Source organism: Oratosquilla oratoria, chromosome 13 (assembly GCF_046742065.1).
Source record: "Oratosquilla oratoria isolate Oo_2021 chromosome 13, ASM4674206v1, whole genome shotgun sequence".
Lineage (NCBI taxonomy): Eukaryota > Metazoa > Arthropoda > Malacostraca > Stomatopoda > Squillidae > Oratosquilla > Oratosquilla oratoria.
Genome location: NC_134789.1, coordinates 33,114,746 through 33,134,745, shown reverse-complemented (window position 1 = coordinate 33,134,745; position 20,000 = coordinate 33,114,746). Strand labels below are relative to the sequence as shown.

Below are 20,000 nucleotides of genomic sequence, written 5' to 3'. Positions count from 1 at the left end.
GCCATCAAGTCGTGTGTGTGTGTGTGTGTGTGTGTGTGTGTGTGTGTGTGTGTGTGTGTGTATTCACCTTGGTCTTTGGATCACGTGTTGGACTCGTGATCGACAGCTATTTCCCTTCCGGAAGAGAGCTCAGAGCTCGTATAACCGATCTATGGGTAATGCTATGACCTTACACACACACACCCAACTCCCCGCCCACGAGAGTCAGAGTAACGACCCGAAGCGCAGCGATACCGAAATAATTTCGGCCCTGGGTAGGATTCGAACCAAGTACTACGAGCACCACCATGCTGGTAGTCCAGCGCTCTACCAACCGCGCCACCGAGTGTGTGTGTGCGTGTGTGTGTGTGTGTGTGCGCTCGCGCGCGCGTGTGTAGCAAGAACTACAGTGTTCACAGGGGATATTTTAATAAGGAATTCTTTTATAGTAGTGCTTAAACATTACACTGATATCGAACTCACTGAGGATACGAGGAAGCCTCAGAAGGTACGTAAAAAAAAAAAAAAAAAAAAAAAAATCGTCTTACAAATTTTACCTTGAACAGCGGTCTAGTATGACTTTCTGCCTATTTTGAGATTTTTCTACTTGCTTAGGATATTTTAGGTTTAATGTAATGCCATATATCCTTTTTATCTCATCTAAGAATTCTGGAATACAAACCCTATCAGCTCTGAGAAACATGGAAGATAAAAACGGAAATCTTAATATCAAAGTAAGTAGAATAGAAATGAACATATGACATAATTATTTGTGGGTTTCCTAAAAAAAATCAAGCCTAAAATAGCTGCCCCTTCTGTGTTTTGTAACATCCAAAAAGAATCTGTAATACTGTTCTATTTCCATTTTAAACTTAATATGAGGTACTAAACCGTTTAACTTAAGGAGAAAATTATCTAAGTTAAGATCAACAGGACAAATACATAAAATGTCATCATCATATCTATACCAAATGACATTGTGAGGGAGAGAATACACGGTAACCGTTCCTTTTAAAAAAAAATCTATGTACAAGTTACTTAATACTGGAGACATGTATGGCTATGGGGAACCCCTTGTCTCCAGTAATAATCTTTAAGATTTCTGAATATAAATCATTTGACTAAGCCAAGGCCTGATCTTATTCCGGTTACAAAAGACGATTTCATTCAGCTGAAAGGCGGACCCCGGTCGATGGGGTTAGTGTAACCTGGCGCCTTATACAATATTATTTGCTACACCCAGGCGAGTCTACCCCAGTTTCATCTATCTATTTATTCTTATGCTATCCAAACGCGAGGCCTGAATCAGAGACCGCGGAGTAAATGTCAGCACGACTCCTTGCTAAAAGTTCAGATCCAAATTCTCATTGAGGCGAACCTTGGCATTATCCAACTTACCCAATACACTTCGATCACGTTTCCCGACTTTCCCTTTGTGATTACGCCATTTCGAACCCCCTTCATTTCTCCCCCCCCTCCCCCGTTCTTTGTCGGTCCCATCTCCTCCTCTCCTTGTCTTATCTCACCTCCTCTTCCTCTTCTTTTTCTTCTTTTGTGTCCCGATAATTCCAAAGTCCCAATTGGCCATCGCAGTTTGTTTGTTTTCCAGATTCGAATCGTACACGAGTCGACGTCTTCCCGACCGACCGACGTCAAGATTGCGATGATTTGTGTTGGTTCATGTCTTCCATTAGCGAAACCCCCTCCCCCCTTCTCCAGTTCCCTTTCTCGCTGGGGTGGACAGTTACAGGCCAAAGAAAACTCAGCCAGCCGCAAATCGGTTCTCATGGGAAGCACCAATCTCTCTCGATCTCAGTTCGAACGTTCACTCTTCGGTTCAAAAGTCTTTGTCTCGATCTCCGTACAACTCATTCTTTCTCTCCATCTCTGACAGTTCCGACCATTCTCTCTCTCTCTCTCTCTTTTTTTTTCTCTCTCTCTTTCTCTCTCTCGACCTCAGGTGGACTAACGCTTCATTTTCATCTCCACACGACTGATCAGACTTCTCCCTACAATCTTATGTCTTTCTCCCTCTTCTTATCTTTCTTTTTCTTCGCAGTTTTCTTTTTATTTTCTTACAAACTTCTTTCTGTTTCTTTGTCTTCTTAATCTTATTTTTCTTTAACTTCTTTTTCTTTTGGTACCCTATATTGTTTCTTCGCAACCCAATACTTTTCCGAATTACCGTTAGTAAGTCAGACTCTAAGTTACATTTCTGGAATAGAGCCCTCTGATAATAGACCCTCTAAACCAACGTTTCTAATCAAGGGATGCTAAAACCACTGCTGGTGCTAATTCACCTTATGTGCATGATAATGTTTCAAGTATCGTCACGCATAACAACGTTGTATATCCCCTCAGTCATAGAAATACATAATGAGTACTTTTTAAGACTATTTACTAATTTGCCTTTCCCTTTAAACCTGACTTTTCTCTTTCAAATAGGGTGACGAAAAATGACATTTTTAACCTAAAAAATCAGCAAGAAAAACACATTGTGAGTGAATGTTTTATAATTGATTTTTTGTGTTTATATGAGATTGTCCTTTTTTTTTTCTTTCCTTTTTTTCGCCCGTATTTTACCTCGATAATATCATGGAACATTGTCATTTTTGCTGGGAGGAGGCACCATCCGATATGATGTACGTTAGGGGCAGGCCTCAATAAAGTTCACATATTTATGTAGATCGTGACCCTACTTAGACCGTAGTCTTCTTCTTGAACTGAATAAAGTTGTTTGGGCTTTACTGCAGCAAAATCTACGTATTAGACCACCGTGCTGAGACAGTTAAAGGAAATCCTACAATGTTATGTGCAGATTATTCTTAACTTTAACCTGAAGGGGGAAATATCCCAGCCCCAAACCTTCCCTTTCATTTCACGTTTATTTACCCATACACTGACCCATCTCTACCCTTATATTCCCTTTCGTCACGAATGGGATTCTGCTAGACACTTTCAAGCATGTATTAGAATCCTTACCTCACCCTTGTACTCTGTTTTACAGCCATGTACTTTGCTTCGAAAAGATCTAGACATATACTGTACATTCTGTTCGTGATGCCACTATCCTGTTTTATTCAGCTGAAGGAGACCATATCTACAATTACACCTAAGTATATATCGCAGTCCAGTCGATGACGGCTCTCTACTACGCTCACTTGGTGGTGCTCCATGAGTGTCAAATCTAAATTGAATGTTATTCCAGTGTGTATCTAGGCAATTTTTGAAGGAATTTAACGATACACCTTCAGCAGCCACCGAGGGGAGACTATTCCACATTGATACCGTCCGGAAGTAGAACCTATTTCGCTGTGTCCCGCACCCACCGTCAATGGGACGATGTTGGTACAGTTGCCTACTGTGACGACAATTCAACTTTCAGGCCAAACGAGCTTATTTCAATCACTTGGAGCTATCCTTAGCACATGCCCCCCCCACCTCTCTCTCTCTCTCTCTCAAACACACACACACACAGTATTTCCCATCTATGTGCTATTCATTTATTCTTATTCTGTATATATTAATGGAAGCTGTATAGTAAAATGTGTATAACTTTATAGGTTTATAACAACGATGTCCCACCCCATCCATCCATCCATCTCACCCCTGTGACATCTCTGCGTGGCAAGATGAGAGGGAAAAAGCGATGATGCCACGTGTCATACAATTTATTCAAATCGTCGTTTTAATCCTAAAAAGTGCTATTTATTGTACTATGTAGCATCCTTTACTATATACAGAATATATCAAAAATCAAATAGCACATAGGAAATATGATAAGGTTGATTTGGCAGAATAGCTAGTGGTAAATCACGACTCAGGAGCGCAGACTAGTCACTACGAACGTTTCATACCCGTTCTGTATACCTTCACTGTAAATCACCACGAAAATTTCACAGATTTCCACATCTACACTACGAAGAAAGAGCCCCTTCGCTACAGAGACGTACTCTGGAAGTTGTAATTTTCTTAACGACCTCAAGGTAATTTCATTTAGCTAAATCATTCACCGTAAGGAAAGGGTTAAACACGCTCTACTCCATCCTCATAAATCGAAACAGCTGGCATGTACACCGAATCCCTCGCGCTTGCACCACGCCCACACCTCTGAACATTTGTTATTAATCACCAATCCAATCAGAATATTTCTGCTATTCATCACCAACCCCTTCAAAATATTTCTGCTATTCACCACGAGCTCCCTCAACCTCCTAACACTGTTCTCTTAAGTTTGTGGAACAACGTGGCCATTGGCTTCGGTGTTACTTGAGTGGGTCTCTGAAAAAAAATATATATAAAATAAAAATAAATAAATAAATAGATAAATAAATAACTCTCATCACCTAACCCTTTACACCAGTCTTCCTTGGACGTTCCCAGAAACTATATCGCTCGACTCTCATTTAGGTTCTTCTCGAAGTTCCTGCTCGGTTTGCTACTTTTTCTCTACAAAATGGATCTTATTCCTTCGCCCTACACTGCAATATCAGACAGGTAAAAGACCATTTGGTCTATGGTGTGCACAGAGAGTAGCACATAGACACGCACGCACGCGCACGCACACACACTCACACACGTGCGTGGGCGGGGAGTCGGGTGTGTGTGTGTGTGTGTGTAAGGTCATAGCATTACCCATAGATCGGTCATACGAGCTCTGAGCTCTCTTCCGGGAGGGAAATAGCTGTCGATCACGAATCCAACACGTGATCCAAAGACCAAGGTGAATACATATACAGCCACACGTTTCCCTCCACTTCCTTTCTTATCAGCCAGATTCTCTCCATGTTGTTGTATGACTCAGTACGGTACTCGCTCGGTTCTCTTCAACCTTCTGCACCCAAGCCACTCCGCAACTCCCTCGCCCTCTAAATCATCTCCAAAGCATATATCTGAGCCTCGTCCTTCATCCGAAGATCGCTTTCCATGGTCCGAACTCACTTCTATAGAGTTTAACCTTCTATCTTCACCCACCAATATCAACAACCTGGGGTCGGGACATAGGGTGTGTGATGGTATTCAGCACCATGTCTCAAAGCGTCTGCTTGAGGATGTCCTGTTACAGTATCATTTCTTAATGGAGTTTCACTTGCATCTCCTCCAGAATGCTTTCCTGTGCAGGTCTTTAAACCACCGGGTAGAGGTCACTTGTGTATACATGATTAGGAAAGCAAGTGATGAAATCCACACTGACAATAAACGATGATAAATCACATGATAAGTGCACGACCTTGACAGAAATGGCTACGTCAGTGTCATCTCAAAAGCGAATGCTATAAACAAATACACAAATAAATACGAAAGAGAGGAATAACTATCCCTCTTACTTATATGAAAGGACTACATCCTACTTTAGAGTACTTTGCGCTACAACCATAGAGGCCTTCTTTATTACCCTTTCCATCTTCCTTCCTGGACCCTAGACTCCACTAAGCCCCCACGTGGAGTCTTCATCTTTGTCATAAACCTACTTGTACCATCTCTTCCATTTCCACATTTCTCGTCCACTCTGTTCCACCCTCATACTCCTTCTCATCCACTAATCACTCACATCCTCCACACATTATTTTTCACCCGGGGAGTCCAGTCGATCACCCTCCTTTTCACCTATCCTCCCTCTTCCACTTCGATCATGTTCCCCGAATTCGCCTCTAGCGTCGTCCGTCCTTGCGTCCCTCTCTCTCTCTCTCTCTCTCTCTCTCAAACTACATTCCGCCCACAAACCCCTCAACTTTACCTTCCATCCCACAGCCTCAAACAAAACTATCCTCCTCCAACTCCCACCACATTTTCCATCTCGACACCCTTCATCTTTCTCCACTTCCACCTGCACCTCTCAAGGGATGACGTATAGCCAATTTACTCTCCGTGGTCCAAATTATCCCCGAAAAACCAACAGACCATCAGCAAGGAATTTCTGTAGGCGCCGTGGCATGAAATACGACAAATATGTAAATCGAAATAATGCGAGACTAAACACCAGCCCTCAGGAACACAAAGACCCGTGCGGGAACACTCTCTGGGTGGACATAGATCCTTGTGGCACAAGATACAACTTGGAAAATTAATTTGTTAGCCATGGGTTGGATGGGGGCGCAGTGATATATGGGCAGCGGTGGGCGGAGATGAGAAGGTGCAGGAGAGAGAGAAGAGGAGGAGGGTGGGATGAGGTTCAGCTGGTGGAGGAGGAGTGGGAGTGGGACATGGTGGGGGAAGATGTCGATGGTGGTTGAGGTCATGATAATGGTAAAGATGAGAGAAGGAACAGCGAAGACAAAAGATAGAGAGAAACAAGAGGAAAATAAAGAAAAAGAGAACGTGGACAAGAAGGAGGAGAACTATACGAAGAGGAAGAATAGGGGCTTAAAGAAGCAAAGGAGTTACAATGGACCTTACGTCAAGTCAATAACTATAGGAAGACGGCACACTAGGTATTTATGGCTAGCATGCTACTTGCTGTTGTTACATCGTTTGAGTAGACGCGACTTCGGTTACGATCTTTTATTTTTCAAATTTCCAAATGTTAAATTACTCTTCCGTCATATAGTGAGTAGGTGAATGACGAACAAGAAAATAAACCTATACGAATGTCAGACGTATTTTTGAGATATTTTTACGAAAGTCCAGATTACTGTAACCGAAGTCGTTTCTAATCAAACGAAGCAGCAAAAGCAAGTAACATGCTAGCCTAGTGTGCCGCCGCCTTTAGTCAAAGTACCAGTGTGAGCGAAAACAGAAAATGGTGTACATAGCGCTGAGTGCAGAGGCCAGGGAGGGACGGAGATCAGTGATAGGAGTGACGAGAGGAAGGCGTGATTAAATAAGGAAAAGAAACTCATGAAAATTCCAGAATGACAGTGTTGGAGATTAAAGCGAAAGTGAAGCAAGAGGAAGATAAATAGGAGGAGGAAGAGAAAGAAGAAAAGGGGAGGGAAAAGAGGAAAAAAGAGGATGATGACAATGACGAGGAGAATGGTGAAAAGTAAGAAAAGAAGGAGTAGGAGGAATAAGAGGAAATAAATGGAAGAGGAGGAGGAGAAGGAGGAAGAGGAGAAGAAAAAAGAGAAGGTGGAGGAGGAGGAGGAAGAGGAAGAAGGGGTACGGAGGAAGAAAACGATAGGGAGGAGAAAACAGAAAAAAAAAAGAGAAAGGTAAAAAGAACGATCAAAAGGAAGAGGAAGAAAAAGAGGGGAGCAAAAAGAGGAGGAAGAGTAGGAGGAAGAAGACAACACACACACATATACACGTGCACATACCAACACACAAAAACGTGCCTATACCAACACACACATGTGCACATACCTACACTCACACACACACACACGCAAACACACACACGTGCCCATACAAACACACAAACACATGCCTATACCAACACACACGTGCCCATACCAACACACACACACACGCACATACACACACACACACATACACACGCACACGCAAACACACACACGTGCCCACACAAACACACAAACACATGCCTATACCAACACACACGTGCCCATACCAACACACACACACAAATACACACACACACACACACACACGCAAACACACACACGTGCCCATACAAACACACAAACACATGCCTATACCAACACACACGTGCCCATACCAACACACACACACACAAATACACACACACACACACCCGTGCCCATACAAACACATGCCTATACCAACACACACATATGCCCATACCAACACACACACACACACACACACATACACACACACACACACACACACACACACACAAACACATGCCCATACCAATACACATACACACACACGTTCCCATATCAACACACACGCACACGTGTTCATACCAGCACGCATACGCACATGCTCATACCAACAAAAACAGACGTGCCCATGCCAACAGACAGAAGAATAAATGGAGAGGACAAAATTGTCTGGGAAGATATCTTTGAAATGTGACAAGGGGTATGAAAGAAAATGTGTGTGTGTGTGTGTGTGTGTGTGTGTGTGTGTGTGTGTGTGTGTGTGTGTGTGTGTGTGTGTGTGTGTGTGTGTGAGAGAGAGAGAGAGAGAGAGAGAGAGAGAGAGAGAGAGAGAGAGAGAAAGAGAGAGAGAGAGAGAGAGAGAGAGAAAGAGAGAGAGTGAGAGAGAGAGAGAGAGAGAGAGTGAGAGAGAGAGAGAGAGAGAGAGAGAGAGAGAGAGAGAGAGAGAGAGAGAGAGAGAGAGAGAGAGAGAATGCCTGAAGGATATCAAAATCGTTTTCCATGCAAATGCATCAACTTCTGAAGAAAGTTAAAAGATGACATGGTCGAATCAAATAGATAAATTGACTCAAAACCAAGTTTGAAAGATAAAGATAGAGACAAAGAGAAGGGGCCTAGCAAGTGCAGTTCTTTCCCTGTAAATTACAATTAAGGTAACAGGAGTAGATGAGTGCACAGATATATAAAAACGCGCGTGCGCGCACACACAGTTTGTTAGGGAAGTCGAGGGCTCGAGACAAAGGCCTGATTTTGAGCTCTGGTCAGGACTTGAAAGCTTCAGTAGTATAATAAGCTGTTACTGCCCCCCTTGATCATGGGAATGGGGTGCGTGTGTATGTGTGTGTGTTTCATGTCATAGAAGTCCTTATAAACTGGTCTTTGTACGAGCTCTGATCTATCAACTGGAATTGGAACATCTGTCAATCAGGACTCCAGTACATGATCCAAGAACTTAGTTAATCAATTTCTCTCGCTCTCCTTCTCAAACATACATAAAAAGACACAAGTATACAAAAATACAAACTTACACACACATACAAACAACCACATCTGGGCATCATGAATGGCTACATTCATACTAAAGTATGGGCATACACAGCCACGCAAACAACAATAAAGAAAAGGAGATAGTGCACGCAAGTATTCCTGAATGCGTTGCCCCGGACTATATTAGAATCTAAGGACCGAAATCGCAGAAGTCACAGATCTTCTATAAACATATTCATCCGATGAATGCAACGAGATGGGGTTCCTGTTCGTAAAACAAGAAAATCAACTTACAGAACATAAAAAATACTATACAAAATGTGGATGAAAAGAGAGAAAATACAAGAATACAAACAAGCTCTTCAGTGAGATATCAAGAAAAACGAGAAGAAGCTTCACCCACCTTGCCCTGGTCGAGAAGTAGCCGACATCCCTCTTGCTTGTTGGGCATCCTGCTGACCTCAGGATGGATGCAGGAGTGTTCCCGCGACGACAGGACCGTGCACCTGAGGGAGACACAAAGATCAAGTTAACACGTGTAGACCACAGTGTCCTCTTTCCGGTAGACACCCCAGATTCATCGAAAAATGGGAGATTTCTCATAGAACTGGGAATTTTCTTAACTGGTATTAGATATATAGAAGCATCGGCTTCTCTGCCTCGGCTACGCCAGGGGTGCTTGACTTCCAGCGTTAGCCAAAACAAAGTCGTTAGAGATTTTATTACACTGGGCTATTTTTCCTTCGAATTTTGGAACAGATTTGTAGTCGCAGCTTTCGGGAAGGAATCTGATATGTTGAAGGAAAATAATTTTCCTCCAACATAACAAATGATATTCTATGTATTTTTGTTGAGCAAACAAAATAGTTCCATTGTGATTTTACGGCGGAAAAATAGCTGTGTGATAACCCTTTAAGCTGGATAAAGTCATCTTGCATTATCTAGAACAAATTATTAAAAGAAGATGTAAAAAATGGCCAAGTTTGTTAACGGTAACTAAAAAAATAATTTATAAAAATAATAAACAACAATAATGATAATAATAAGATTAGAAATCAACATCATAGACATTTTAGTGATGCAACATATTAACATACAGAAAAGAGTCGGAAATAAATAAGTATATTCACTGTGAATCGAGAAGTCAGAAAATTACAGGCCTATAAGCCTAACCTGAACTTTGCGAAAAAAAAAATCTGGGAAAGATTGAGATATCATCAACCACGGCTTCAGGCGTAAAAGCTATTGCGTGACTTAATTTATAAAATTTTCATATACACTTATCTCACACTATGACAAAAGAAACTTTGGAAAGAAAATTTATTCTGTCCCAGACGAGAAGCTATTACCCAAACAAGTTTTATATGGAATATGAGGTAATCTGGTAAGCTGGACTACCTAGTGATTGAACAATCGTAACCAGAAAAGTCATCTGAATGTTAAAATTTCTATCTTAAAGTATGCTACAAATGACGTTCCTCATGACTACGTTTTTGGGCAATTTCTGTTCAAAGTATATATTGATGGCACAGACTATGAACTGCAATCAGGCTGTATCCAAATTTACAGGTCAAACGCTGCATGGTAATAGTAAATGAATACTTGGAAGAAAAACTAGTTCCCAAAAAAGGGTATACATATATACACATATATATACGCACACACACACACACACACACACACACACACACATATATATATATATATATATATATATATATATATTATCGAAGTTTTTTCGAACACTGGACTCGGAAACAGATTTACTACCCTTTATTTCTGATTACCATTATCTTACATCACTGATAAGTGCAACCTACGGAACAAGAATAGCACTTCACATATGACTATTCTGTACCACACAAAATGCATCACGTTGACGAATTATACATATAATCACCTTTCAATATCACGTAAACCAATAACAGAAGGCACTGGCGTTCAAGAAGTTGAACTCTACTGACATCTGATTTAATGTCTACGATTAATGTCAATAAATTCTTAACCAACTGCAACAAATTCAGAAAACGCGAAATTAGAATATATAAGGAGAGAAACGTCACACAGTAGTTTCCGCATCCAGACCAGACAATTCCTCGCAGTTATTTGTGACTACCACTTCTCCCAGCAGTTCCATTGCGTCATCAATGATAAGACAGTTACGGCCGCAGCAAAGCGTCTCTTGGTGTGCTTCACATTTAATAAGGCCATTTCCTTGCTCAGTTAGTAATTGTATTAAATTTTTTGCATGATTCCATATTCTTTTGGGCAACTATACCTACGGATGGAATGCAGTGGAACAGGAGTACGACATGGATAACTATATATACCTCGTTGAGGTTTCCGATTCGAACGGAGACGCACAGCAGCTTCAAGGGTTTCAGTTATTTAAGTTTTATTCACGAGTATCACAGGAGTAGATTACCTGAACGAAATGTAGGGGAACTATTATGGACTATGCCAAATTCGTGGATTATTTAACATGCTAGCTAATGACTGAATTCCCGTTCACTTCAGTTAATATCGAAAGAAACACAATGTAAGGACGGAACCTTTATTAGTACGACGTTTCGATTGTTACAGCTGTATCAAACACACAGATGTAACGATAAAGATTCTGTCCCTCACATGGTGTTTATTTTGATAGACTTGTCGGCAATTGCCAATTTCATACTTTAATTGTTGCAACGAAAGACGCCCAAGAGGAATATGCAGTGAAATTATATCAATTCATGTTTTGAGAAAATGGGAAATGATTCAAACTAGGATTTGCAGGGCAAACAAATTGCGATAAACAGCCTGGAAATTAGGCCGCAAGTCTGGGACAATCAAAAATATCTGTGTTTATGATAAAACAATTAAGAAATTCTTGGATAAAATATCAATATGTTAGGACCAGGACCATAACAATGCGGAGTGTATGGTTCCACCATGATTCAAATATACATTATTCAGACGACCACATCAGAAGGGTTCATAATCACGCAAACAAAATTATATAAAATAGAGGCATTAAATATCGTCTGAGTATTTGTTAAGTTAATTTCAAAACAAAAGGTCTGAGATACACAACCCTGCCTTTTTGCATTTAGAGTCACACACACACACACACACACACACACACACACACACATATATACATATATATATATATATATATATATATATATATATATATATACCAAAGGCTTTTTTCCTTCTTACACGGGAGGTAGCCAAAAAGGCATAGAAACCACTCCTACCCATTCCATCCCCTGCTTACTCCACTCAAGGCCGCTTCATAAATTCGGCGACCCCTCCTCTCCGTCCCCTCATGCAGAAAAGGAGAGGCCGGGGAGAAATTCCTTCGGGCTGCGTCAATTTATCTCTCATACATACTCCCTCACCCCCCATCCACCAACCCCTCATGCATCACCGCATCATCCATACACAACCATTCTCCATTCACCCTTATCTTCTGTCCTCTCCCGTCCTTCCTCAACAGACATTCCTCTCTTTCGTATTGCTTCTTTTACCCCATCCATCCATCTCATCCTAGGACCCCCCCTCATATTCGCTCCTTCCACCTGTGCCTTCCACACCTCTTTTACTAATCTTTCTTCATTTATTCTTTCCATGTGTCCAAACCATCCTAATACTCTTTCATCAACCCTATCTTCCAACTACCTTTCCACCCCTGTTCTCCTCCTCACCTCCTCATTTCTCACTCTATCTAGCCTAGTAACCCCTATCATACTTCTCAGACATTTCATCTCAAACACATTCAAACTCCTTCTCTCTTCCTCTCTTATGTTCCATGTTTCTACCCCGTACAGTGCTGTCGGCACAATCACTCCTTCATATAACCTCCTCTTAGCATCCATTCCCAAATGTCTATTTCTCATTACACTTTTTTAATCCACCAAGGCATTTACTCGCTTCTCTCAATCTACATTCTACCTCCACCCCCTCTCCTCCCTTTCCTGCCACATTCGCACCCAAGTATCTAAAAGTATCCACTTCCTCCAGTCTCTATCCCTTAATACTCACTTCCAGCCTGCTGCCACTCTCTCCCCTTGAACATCTCATCACCTTACTTTTGCCCACATTTATCTTCAGCTTCCTTCTTTCACACACCTTCTCAAACTCTGTCACTAGCTTCCTCAATCCCTCCTCTGATCCTGCTACAAGCGCAGTGTCATCAGCAAACAACAACTGGCTTATTTCCCATCTTTCTTGCTCGTTTATAAACTCTTCGTGGAGGTGTGTCTCGCAAACCTCAAGAAACGTCTGTTACATGTTTCAAGGCAATGTATCTATAACAGATGTGTACTTCAAGGCATTCCAGCAGCTGCCATGAGACAGGCCAAAAACATATGAAAGACGTAGCATAGGTTTAGAAAAACTGTATTTTGGATATATACGAAAACTTACAACAGCGTCTCCGTTTCTGCATCTGACTTCCTGATTTTTAATTATTCTATCCAACATATTCTGTCCCTGTCCGTCAATGTTGTCTTCCTTATTTTGATATCGTGGTGGTAGTGGTGGTGGTAACGAAGTACTAGCAGATAGCTATGGCACACGCCATACGTTTCTCGATTAATATAGGATAATAACAGAGTGGTTAAGGAATGGAACAGACTTAGTAAGCATATAGTGAGTGAAGAAACAATTGGTTGTTTTAAGAGAAGATTAGATAACTTTATGAAAGGGGATGATTGATGGTAAGGGACAATGAACTGCCTAGTGTAGAACTTATGGTTTCCTGCAGTCTCCTCCATTCTTATGTTCTTATCAATCGTTTCACTGCGTCTTGCAATATTAGTCCTTTATTCTAGCTGCCGCCAGGTGGTTTTTGCTAACCGACGGAAGCGCCACCTACAGCGATGGGGCTAAGCAGGAGTACCCTGTCTGGAACGGAAGTTAAAATCCACCAAGACCTCGAGAAGGCCCCGGTCCATCTTCATAAAAATCGCCCGGATCTGGGTGCAACCACATTTGTACAAGGGAGCGCTTTCAGGGAGTAACAATAACATGGAACGGCAAATCAGGTACTGTACGACATGCAAAGAAAAATACAACAATTATCAGAGATAGAGATACAGATAGATAGATAGATGGATATATATATATATATATATATATATATATATATATATATATATAGAGAGAGAGAGAGAGAGAGAGAGAGAGAGAGAGAGAGAGAGAGAAGTAAATGGCATGCTTTCGATTGGAATGACAGAAAAGAAAGGGGAGAAGGATGAAGATGAGGAACAATGGAGGAACAGAAGAGGACAAAGAGGAGAATGAGGAGGAGGTGAAGGAGGAGGAGGAGGAGGTGAAGGAGGAGGAGGAGGAGGAGGAGGAAGAGGAGGAGAAGGAGGAGGAGGAAGAAGGGAAACCAATAGATGCTGATCGGACAAATCAGTGAAGGAGGGAATGACAACGTGAATAAGAGTACGAAGGAGGACCCTTGAAGGCAATGAGAAAGACACGAGGAAGGAAGGCGAATTGTAGGTCAGGATGGGGTGAGGGGTGATGGAAGGGGTGAGGAGGGTTGAGGGTGGGGTGTATTGCGATGGTCCTGGTATGTCTTGTGTGAGGAGACAGATAGTTTGGAAGGTTCTTGAAAAGGATGTTGTGTCATGGAAGACGGTGAAGGAGGAAGGGGCGTGGCTGCGGGAGGAGGAATACGAGGAAGGATAGGAGGGAAGAGGAAGATAAATTGGGTACAAGGTTCTGGGGAAGGTGCGCAAAAGGTGTGGAAGTGGAAGAATAAGAACATAAGAGTGGAGGAGATTGCAAGAGACCATAAGGAGGAGGAAGAGGGGAGAAGGAGGAGGAGGGGAGAAGGAGGAGGAGGGGCAGAAAGAGGAGGAAGGGGAGGATAAGGATAAGGAGAAGGCAGCTCCATATCCAGCACCACCCGTCATCCCCATCCATAAAGTTGTCTAACCGTTTCTTAACCCATTCAACTCCGATGACAAGATGTCTTGTCATTTGGTCAAATAAAACAAAAAATCATAATAAAACAACAAAATGTTTGATGATCAAACAGCACCAGAAAAATATGACGTCATCAGTCCTCCTCGAGGAGGACTGATGACGTCATATTTTTCTGGTGCTGTTTGATCATCAAACATTTTGTTGTTTTATTATGATTTTTTGTTTTATTTGACCAAATGACAAGACATCTTGTCATCGGAGTTGAATGGGTTAAAACAACTGATAGTTTCAGCGCTCACTACATGGTTACTAAGTCTATTCCATGGAATGGGAATAAAAGAGGTGAAGAAGAGGAGGAGGCTAAGGAGGAGAACAAGAAGCAGAAACAAGAGAATGAGAATGAGGAAGATGATGATGAGGAGGAGGAGGAGGAAGAGGGGGAGGAGAAGGAGGAGGAGAAGAAAGGGATGGAAAAGGGGAGGAGGAGGAAAACGAGTAGGAGTGAAAGGAGGAAGAAGAGGGGAGAAGTAAGAGGAGGAGGGGAGAAGGAGGCAGAGGGGGAGCAAGAGGAGGAGGGGGAGGAGAAGAAGGTCACTAAGAGGAGGAGAAAGAGGAGGAGGGGAAGGAGAAGCAGAAAGACGAAGAGGAGGAGGGGAAGGAGGGGTAAAGGAAGTAGGAGAAGCAGAAGGAGGATAAGGATGAGAAGAAGGAGGAGAAGGAGATGGAGGATAAGGATGAGGAGAAGGAGGAGAAGAAGATGGAGGATAAGGATAAGGAGAAGGAGAAGAAAGAGGAGGAGGAGAAGAGGGATGAGGAAGAGGAAGAGGAGGGGAGGAGAATGGGACAATCAGAAGAACAAGGAATGAAAGGAGGAAGAGAAAGGGAGAAGGAGGAAGAGGGAGAGAAAGAGGATGAGGAAGTGGGGGAAGGAGTAGGAAGAGGATGGATGGGGAGGGTAAAAGGGAAGAGGAAGAGGTGGAGGAGGAGGAGGAGGAGGAGGAGGAGAAGGAGGAGGGGGAGGAGGAGGAGGAGAAGGAGGAGGAGAAGGAAGAAGAGGTGAGTGGAGAAGTGAGCTGGGTTGGGAGGAGTGTAGGGAGGAGGAGGTGGAGAAGGAGGAGGAGGAGGAGAAGGGAGCGGGGTTAGGAACGTTGGGAGGAAGAGGAGGAGGAGGAGGAGGAGGAGAATGAAGGGGAGGAGAGTGGAGGAGGAAAAGGGAGCGGGCTTGGGGGGAGGGTAGGGAGGAGGAGAAGAAGAAGTGAGCGGGCTAGGAGGAGGGTATGGAGGAGGAGGAGAAGAAGGGAACGAGGTTGGGAGGGAAGTATGGGGGAGGAGGAGGAAGAGGGTGGAGGAAACAGCGGGGTTGGGAGGAGGATAGGGAGGAATAGGAGGAGTACAAGTAGGAAGAGGAGGAGAGGAGTAGGAGGACAGGGAGAAAGAGAAGGAGGAGAAGGAGGAAGAGGAGGAGAAGGGAGCGAGTTTGGGAGGGGGTTAGGGAGAAGGAGGAGGAGGAGGAACACAAATGAACACAAAGGAAGAACAAACAACAGCAGGCCTATTGGCCCTAACGAAGCTGTTTGTGTTAACTATACTAAGCTACAGTGAAGGAAACAGGACAGCTAGGCGATAAATGAACTAATACTACTGCTACCACTATCCTATCCAATTACAATTAGATGCCGGGCTGTCAGATATTTTATTGCAAAGGATAATGTTTTATTTGCGGATTAGATTCCAAATATTTATCTAATCAACTTTTGAAAGTTGTCATTGTGTTACTTTCAACAACGTTGTAAGGTAACGAATTCCACACGTTAACAACCCGGTCAAAGAAAAAGTGCTTACTTTCAATCGAGGAAAATCTTTTACCAAGACGTCTTCTTGTATTTCATTGGTCTAAGGAAAAGTAATCTTCGACATTGATGCTGTCAAAGCATTTGAACATCCTGAAAACCTCGATTAAATCTCATCGCATCCTCCTTTTTTAAAGAGAACAAATTTAGACTTTTAAGTCTTTTTTCATACGGCAAATTTCTCAAGGCAGCCTTGGTATCGTTTTAGTTATTCTTCGTTGGACTCTTTCTAGTTTGTTAATATCTTTCTGGTAGTATGGGGACCAAAATTGTACACAGTATTCAAGATGGGGACGAACCAAGGAATTATAAAAGTTTTAACAATACCTTTTTTCTGATTATTTTCGAAGACTCGTCCGATAAAGCCAACAAATTTATTTGCTGTTTTAACTTCTGAACAGTGTTGACTTACCTTCAAGTCATTCGATATTAAAAACCCCAAGATCTTTTTCCTTGATCACTGAATCCAGTATTTCGCAATTCATTTGGTACTGGACGTGATTGTTGTTACTTCCAATGTGCATGACTTTCCATTTGTTAATGTTGAATTTCATTTGCCACTTGCTTGCCCAACTTGATAATCTGTCTAGATCGGATTGCAGAGCTTCTTTCTTTTTATTGATTGTTACTTTACCGGTAATTTTTGTGCCATCAGCAAATTTTGATACTTTGCAAAGAAGGCCATCGTCTAGATCATTTACATATATCAAGAACTGATCCCTGCGGTACGCCACTTTTTACATCGAGCCAGCTAGATGAAGTCCCATTAATTACAACTCTGTTTTCGCTCAGAGAGCCAATCTTTAATCCAACTGTGGATGCTACCAGAAATACTGTGAGTTTTTAATTTGTCGAGCAATCGTTTATGGGGAACTTTATCGAATGCCTTCTGAAAATCTAGATAAATTATATCAACAGATCTGCATTCACCGTATTTGTTGAAGGCGTCATGAAAGAAGTCAAGGAGATTAGTTAAACATGAACCTTTGTTGAGGAAGCCATGTTGCGAATCTTTCATAATTTAATTTTCTTCTAAAATTTCACCACACTGTGGAGAATGATGGTCTCTAACAGTTTACACACTCAAAGTCAGGCTAATCGGCCTGTAGTTGCCTGGTTGTGATTTGTTCCCTTTCTTGAATATTGGTGTTACGTTAGCATATTTCCAATCGGATGGGACTTTGTCGAGTGTTAAAGATTTGTTGAAAAAGATGCACAAGGGTTTACTGATTTGACTTTTTACTTCTCGTAAAATTCTAGGTAAACCTTTGTCTGGTCCCGGGGCTTTATTCATTTTGAGCTTATCAATTACGTGTCCGACATCGCTTTCGGTAATTATGAGTTGATTTAAAACGTGATGAGACATTTTATATTCTGATGGCTGATACGATGAGCAATCCTCATCTGTGAAGACGGATGCAAAAAAATTATTAAAGATTGAGGCCATCTCATTTTCTTCACTCGTAAGTTTACCTTCATCGTCATTTAGTGGTCCAATGCCGCAAGTAAGCGTTTTTTTTCATCTTATTTGCATAACTGTAGAATTCTTTAGGGTTCGATTTGCTTGCCTCAGCGATATACTCTTCAAGATTTTTCTTACTACGTTTCATCAGTGTTTTGGTTTCGCGGCGAATTCTGTCTAGTATTAGTTTATCATCTCGGCTTGAGTTGACAAATACTTTTTATACGCACGCTTTTTACGAGAGAGGTTGTTACTAATTTCTTTATTCCACCACTTTGGTTTATTCGTTGCCGGACGTCTCTCACGATAGGGAACACAGATATTTATTGCATTGTTTATATCCATGGTGAAGTTTTCCTACGGTTTATCAATATCAGTCTCGTTCGAAGTTCTGCTCCAGTCTGAGTTTTCTAGTAGTGATCGGAATCTAGTAAAATTGGCTTTACGGAAGTCGGGTACTTTTTCTTTGCTGATTATAGATCTACTAACCTCAATTTTCATTTTGAATGTGATAATACGATGATTACTAGTACTGAATATTGGGCCGACATTCACTTCATTTACGAGATTCTCTGTTGTGGAAAATATTAGGTCAAGGATATTATTTTCTCGAGTCGGTTTGGTAACGCATTGGTGGAAGTCACTTTCTAGTAAATTACTATACAAGTCTCGTCCTGTATGCGAATTCAAATGATCGCCCCATCTCTTAACCGGTAAGTTAAAGTCCCCCATGACTACTGTCTCGCAGCGTTGGTTAGTTTCCAAGATTAAATCGAATAATTTTTCCTCATTTTCCAGCTGCTGACCCGGTGGTCTAAACAAGTCCAATCATTATTTTAGATTTACTGCAATTGTTTTTAATGTCAACAATGTATCAACATTTGCTACTGTCTCTATTTAACAGTGATGGTTGGAGGAAATTGTGGACATACAAGATTACTCCGCCACCCATTCTATTTTCTCTTTCGCAACTGAAAATTTAATAGCCCGGTAAACAGTATTCAGCAATAAAATCTCAATTTGATGTATCCAACCATGATTCTGTTATTCCTATCATGTGATAGTTACCTGTCGCTGCAACAATTTCTAGATCTTCGAAATTGTTTCGTAAGCTGCGAGCATTAATGTAACAGAGGTTGATATCTGGCCCGCAGGGCACTTTTTTTTTTTCTTTCTTTCTTTTACGGAGGTGTTGATAGGGACGCCGCTGAGGAGTTTTTACTCCTGATGTCAGACAGGCAGTTGCTGAGCAACCTACCAAGAAGGAGGAGGAGGAGGAGGAGGAAAAGGGAACGAGGTTGGGAGGGAAGTAGGGAGGAGGAGGAGGTGAAGGGAACGAGGTTGGGATATGGGTAGGGAGGAGGAGGAAGAGGGTGGAGGAAGGAGCGGGGTTGGGAGGAGGATAGGGAGGAGCAGGAGGAGTAGGAGTAGGAGAAGGGGGAGAAAGAGAACGAGGAGGAAGAGGAGGAGAAGGGAGCGAGGTTGGGAAGGGGGTAGGGAGGAGGAGGAGGAGGAGAAGGGACGGGGTTGGGCGGAGAGAAGGGAGGAGGAGGGGGAGGAGGAGGAGGAGGAGGAGGAGGAGGAGGAGGAGGAGGAGGAGGAGAAGGAGGAGGAGGAGGAGGGAGGAACTCAGCACCCCGCGTGTTGGGTGCCATAACTACGCGGAGTCCAGACGTTTGACTACTTCATAAATCTTGTTCACCTTATCCTTCCCCAAGCCTCCACCCAAGACGCCCTTATCGACCTGCGCCCACACGCCCACGACCCCCTCCTCCACCACCCACACCATACGCTCTGGCCTCCACCATCCCCTTGCAAAGTAGCGACATGAGGTAGTCAATAAAACGGCAGTGACAAGGTGATTGTAGGGCCCAGTATGCGATTAAGCGGTGTGTCATCACGCATGCGCAGGGCAAGTCAAAACAAACATGGGTTAGTTAGCAGGCGGTGATCTGAGCTCTGGCTATTCAAGACGTGTCGATGGCAACGGGGTTGCCTCCACCACGCACCTGCTATACTATCCTCTTCCATCATCCACCCCTTTCC

The 20,000-nt window shown here is 42.5% G+C and overlaps 1 protein-coding gene across 1 annotated transcript in view; it reads right to left on the bottom strand.

Annotated features, from left to right (window-relative positions):
• The window catches only part of LOC143032210 (uncharacterized), a 458,897-nt gene that overhangs the window by 71,126 nt on the left and 367,771 nt on the right, over window positions 1-20,000 (bottom strand). Inside the window, exon 7 of the mRNA XM_076196680.1 lies at window positions 9,118-9,220. Within this exon, the coding sequence (XP_076052795.1) occupies window positions 9,118-9,220 (103 nt within the window). The remainder of the gene's footprint in view (window positions 1-9,117; window positions 9,221-20,000) is intronic.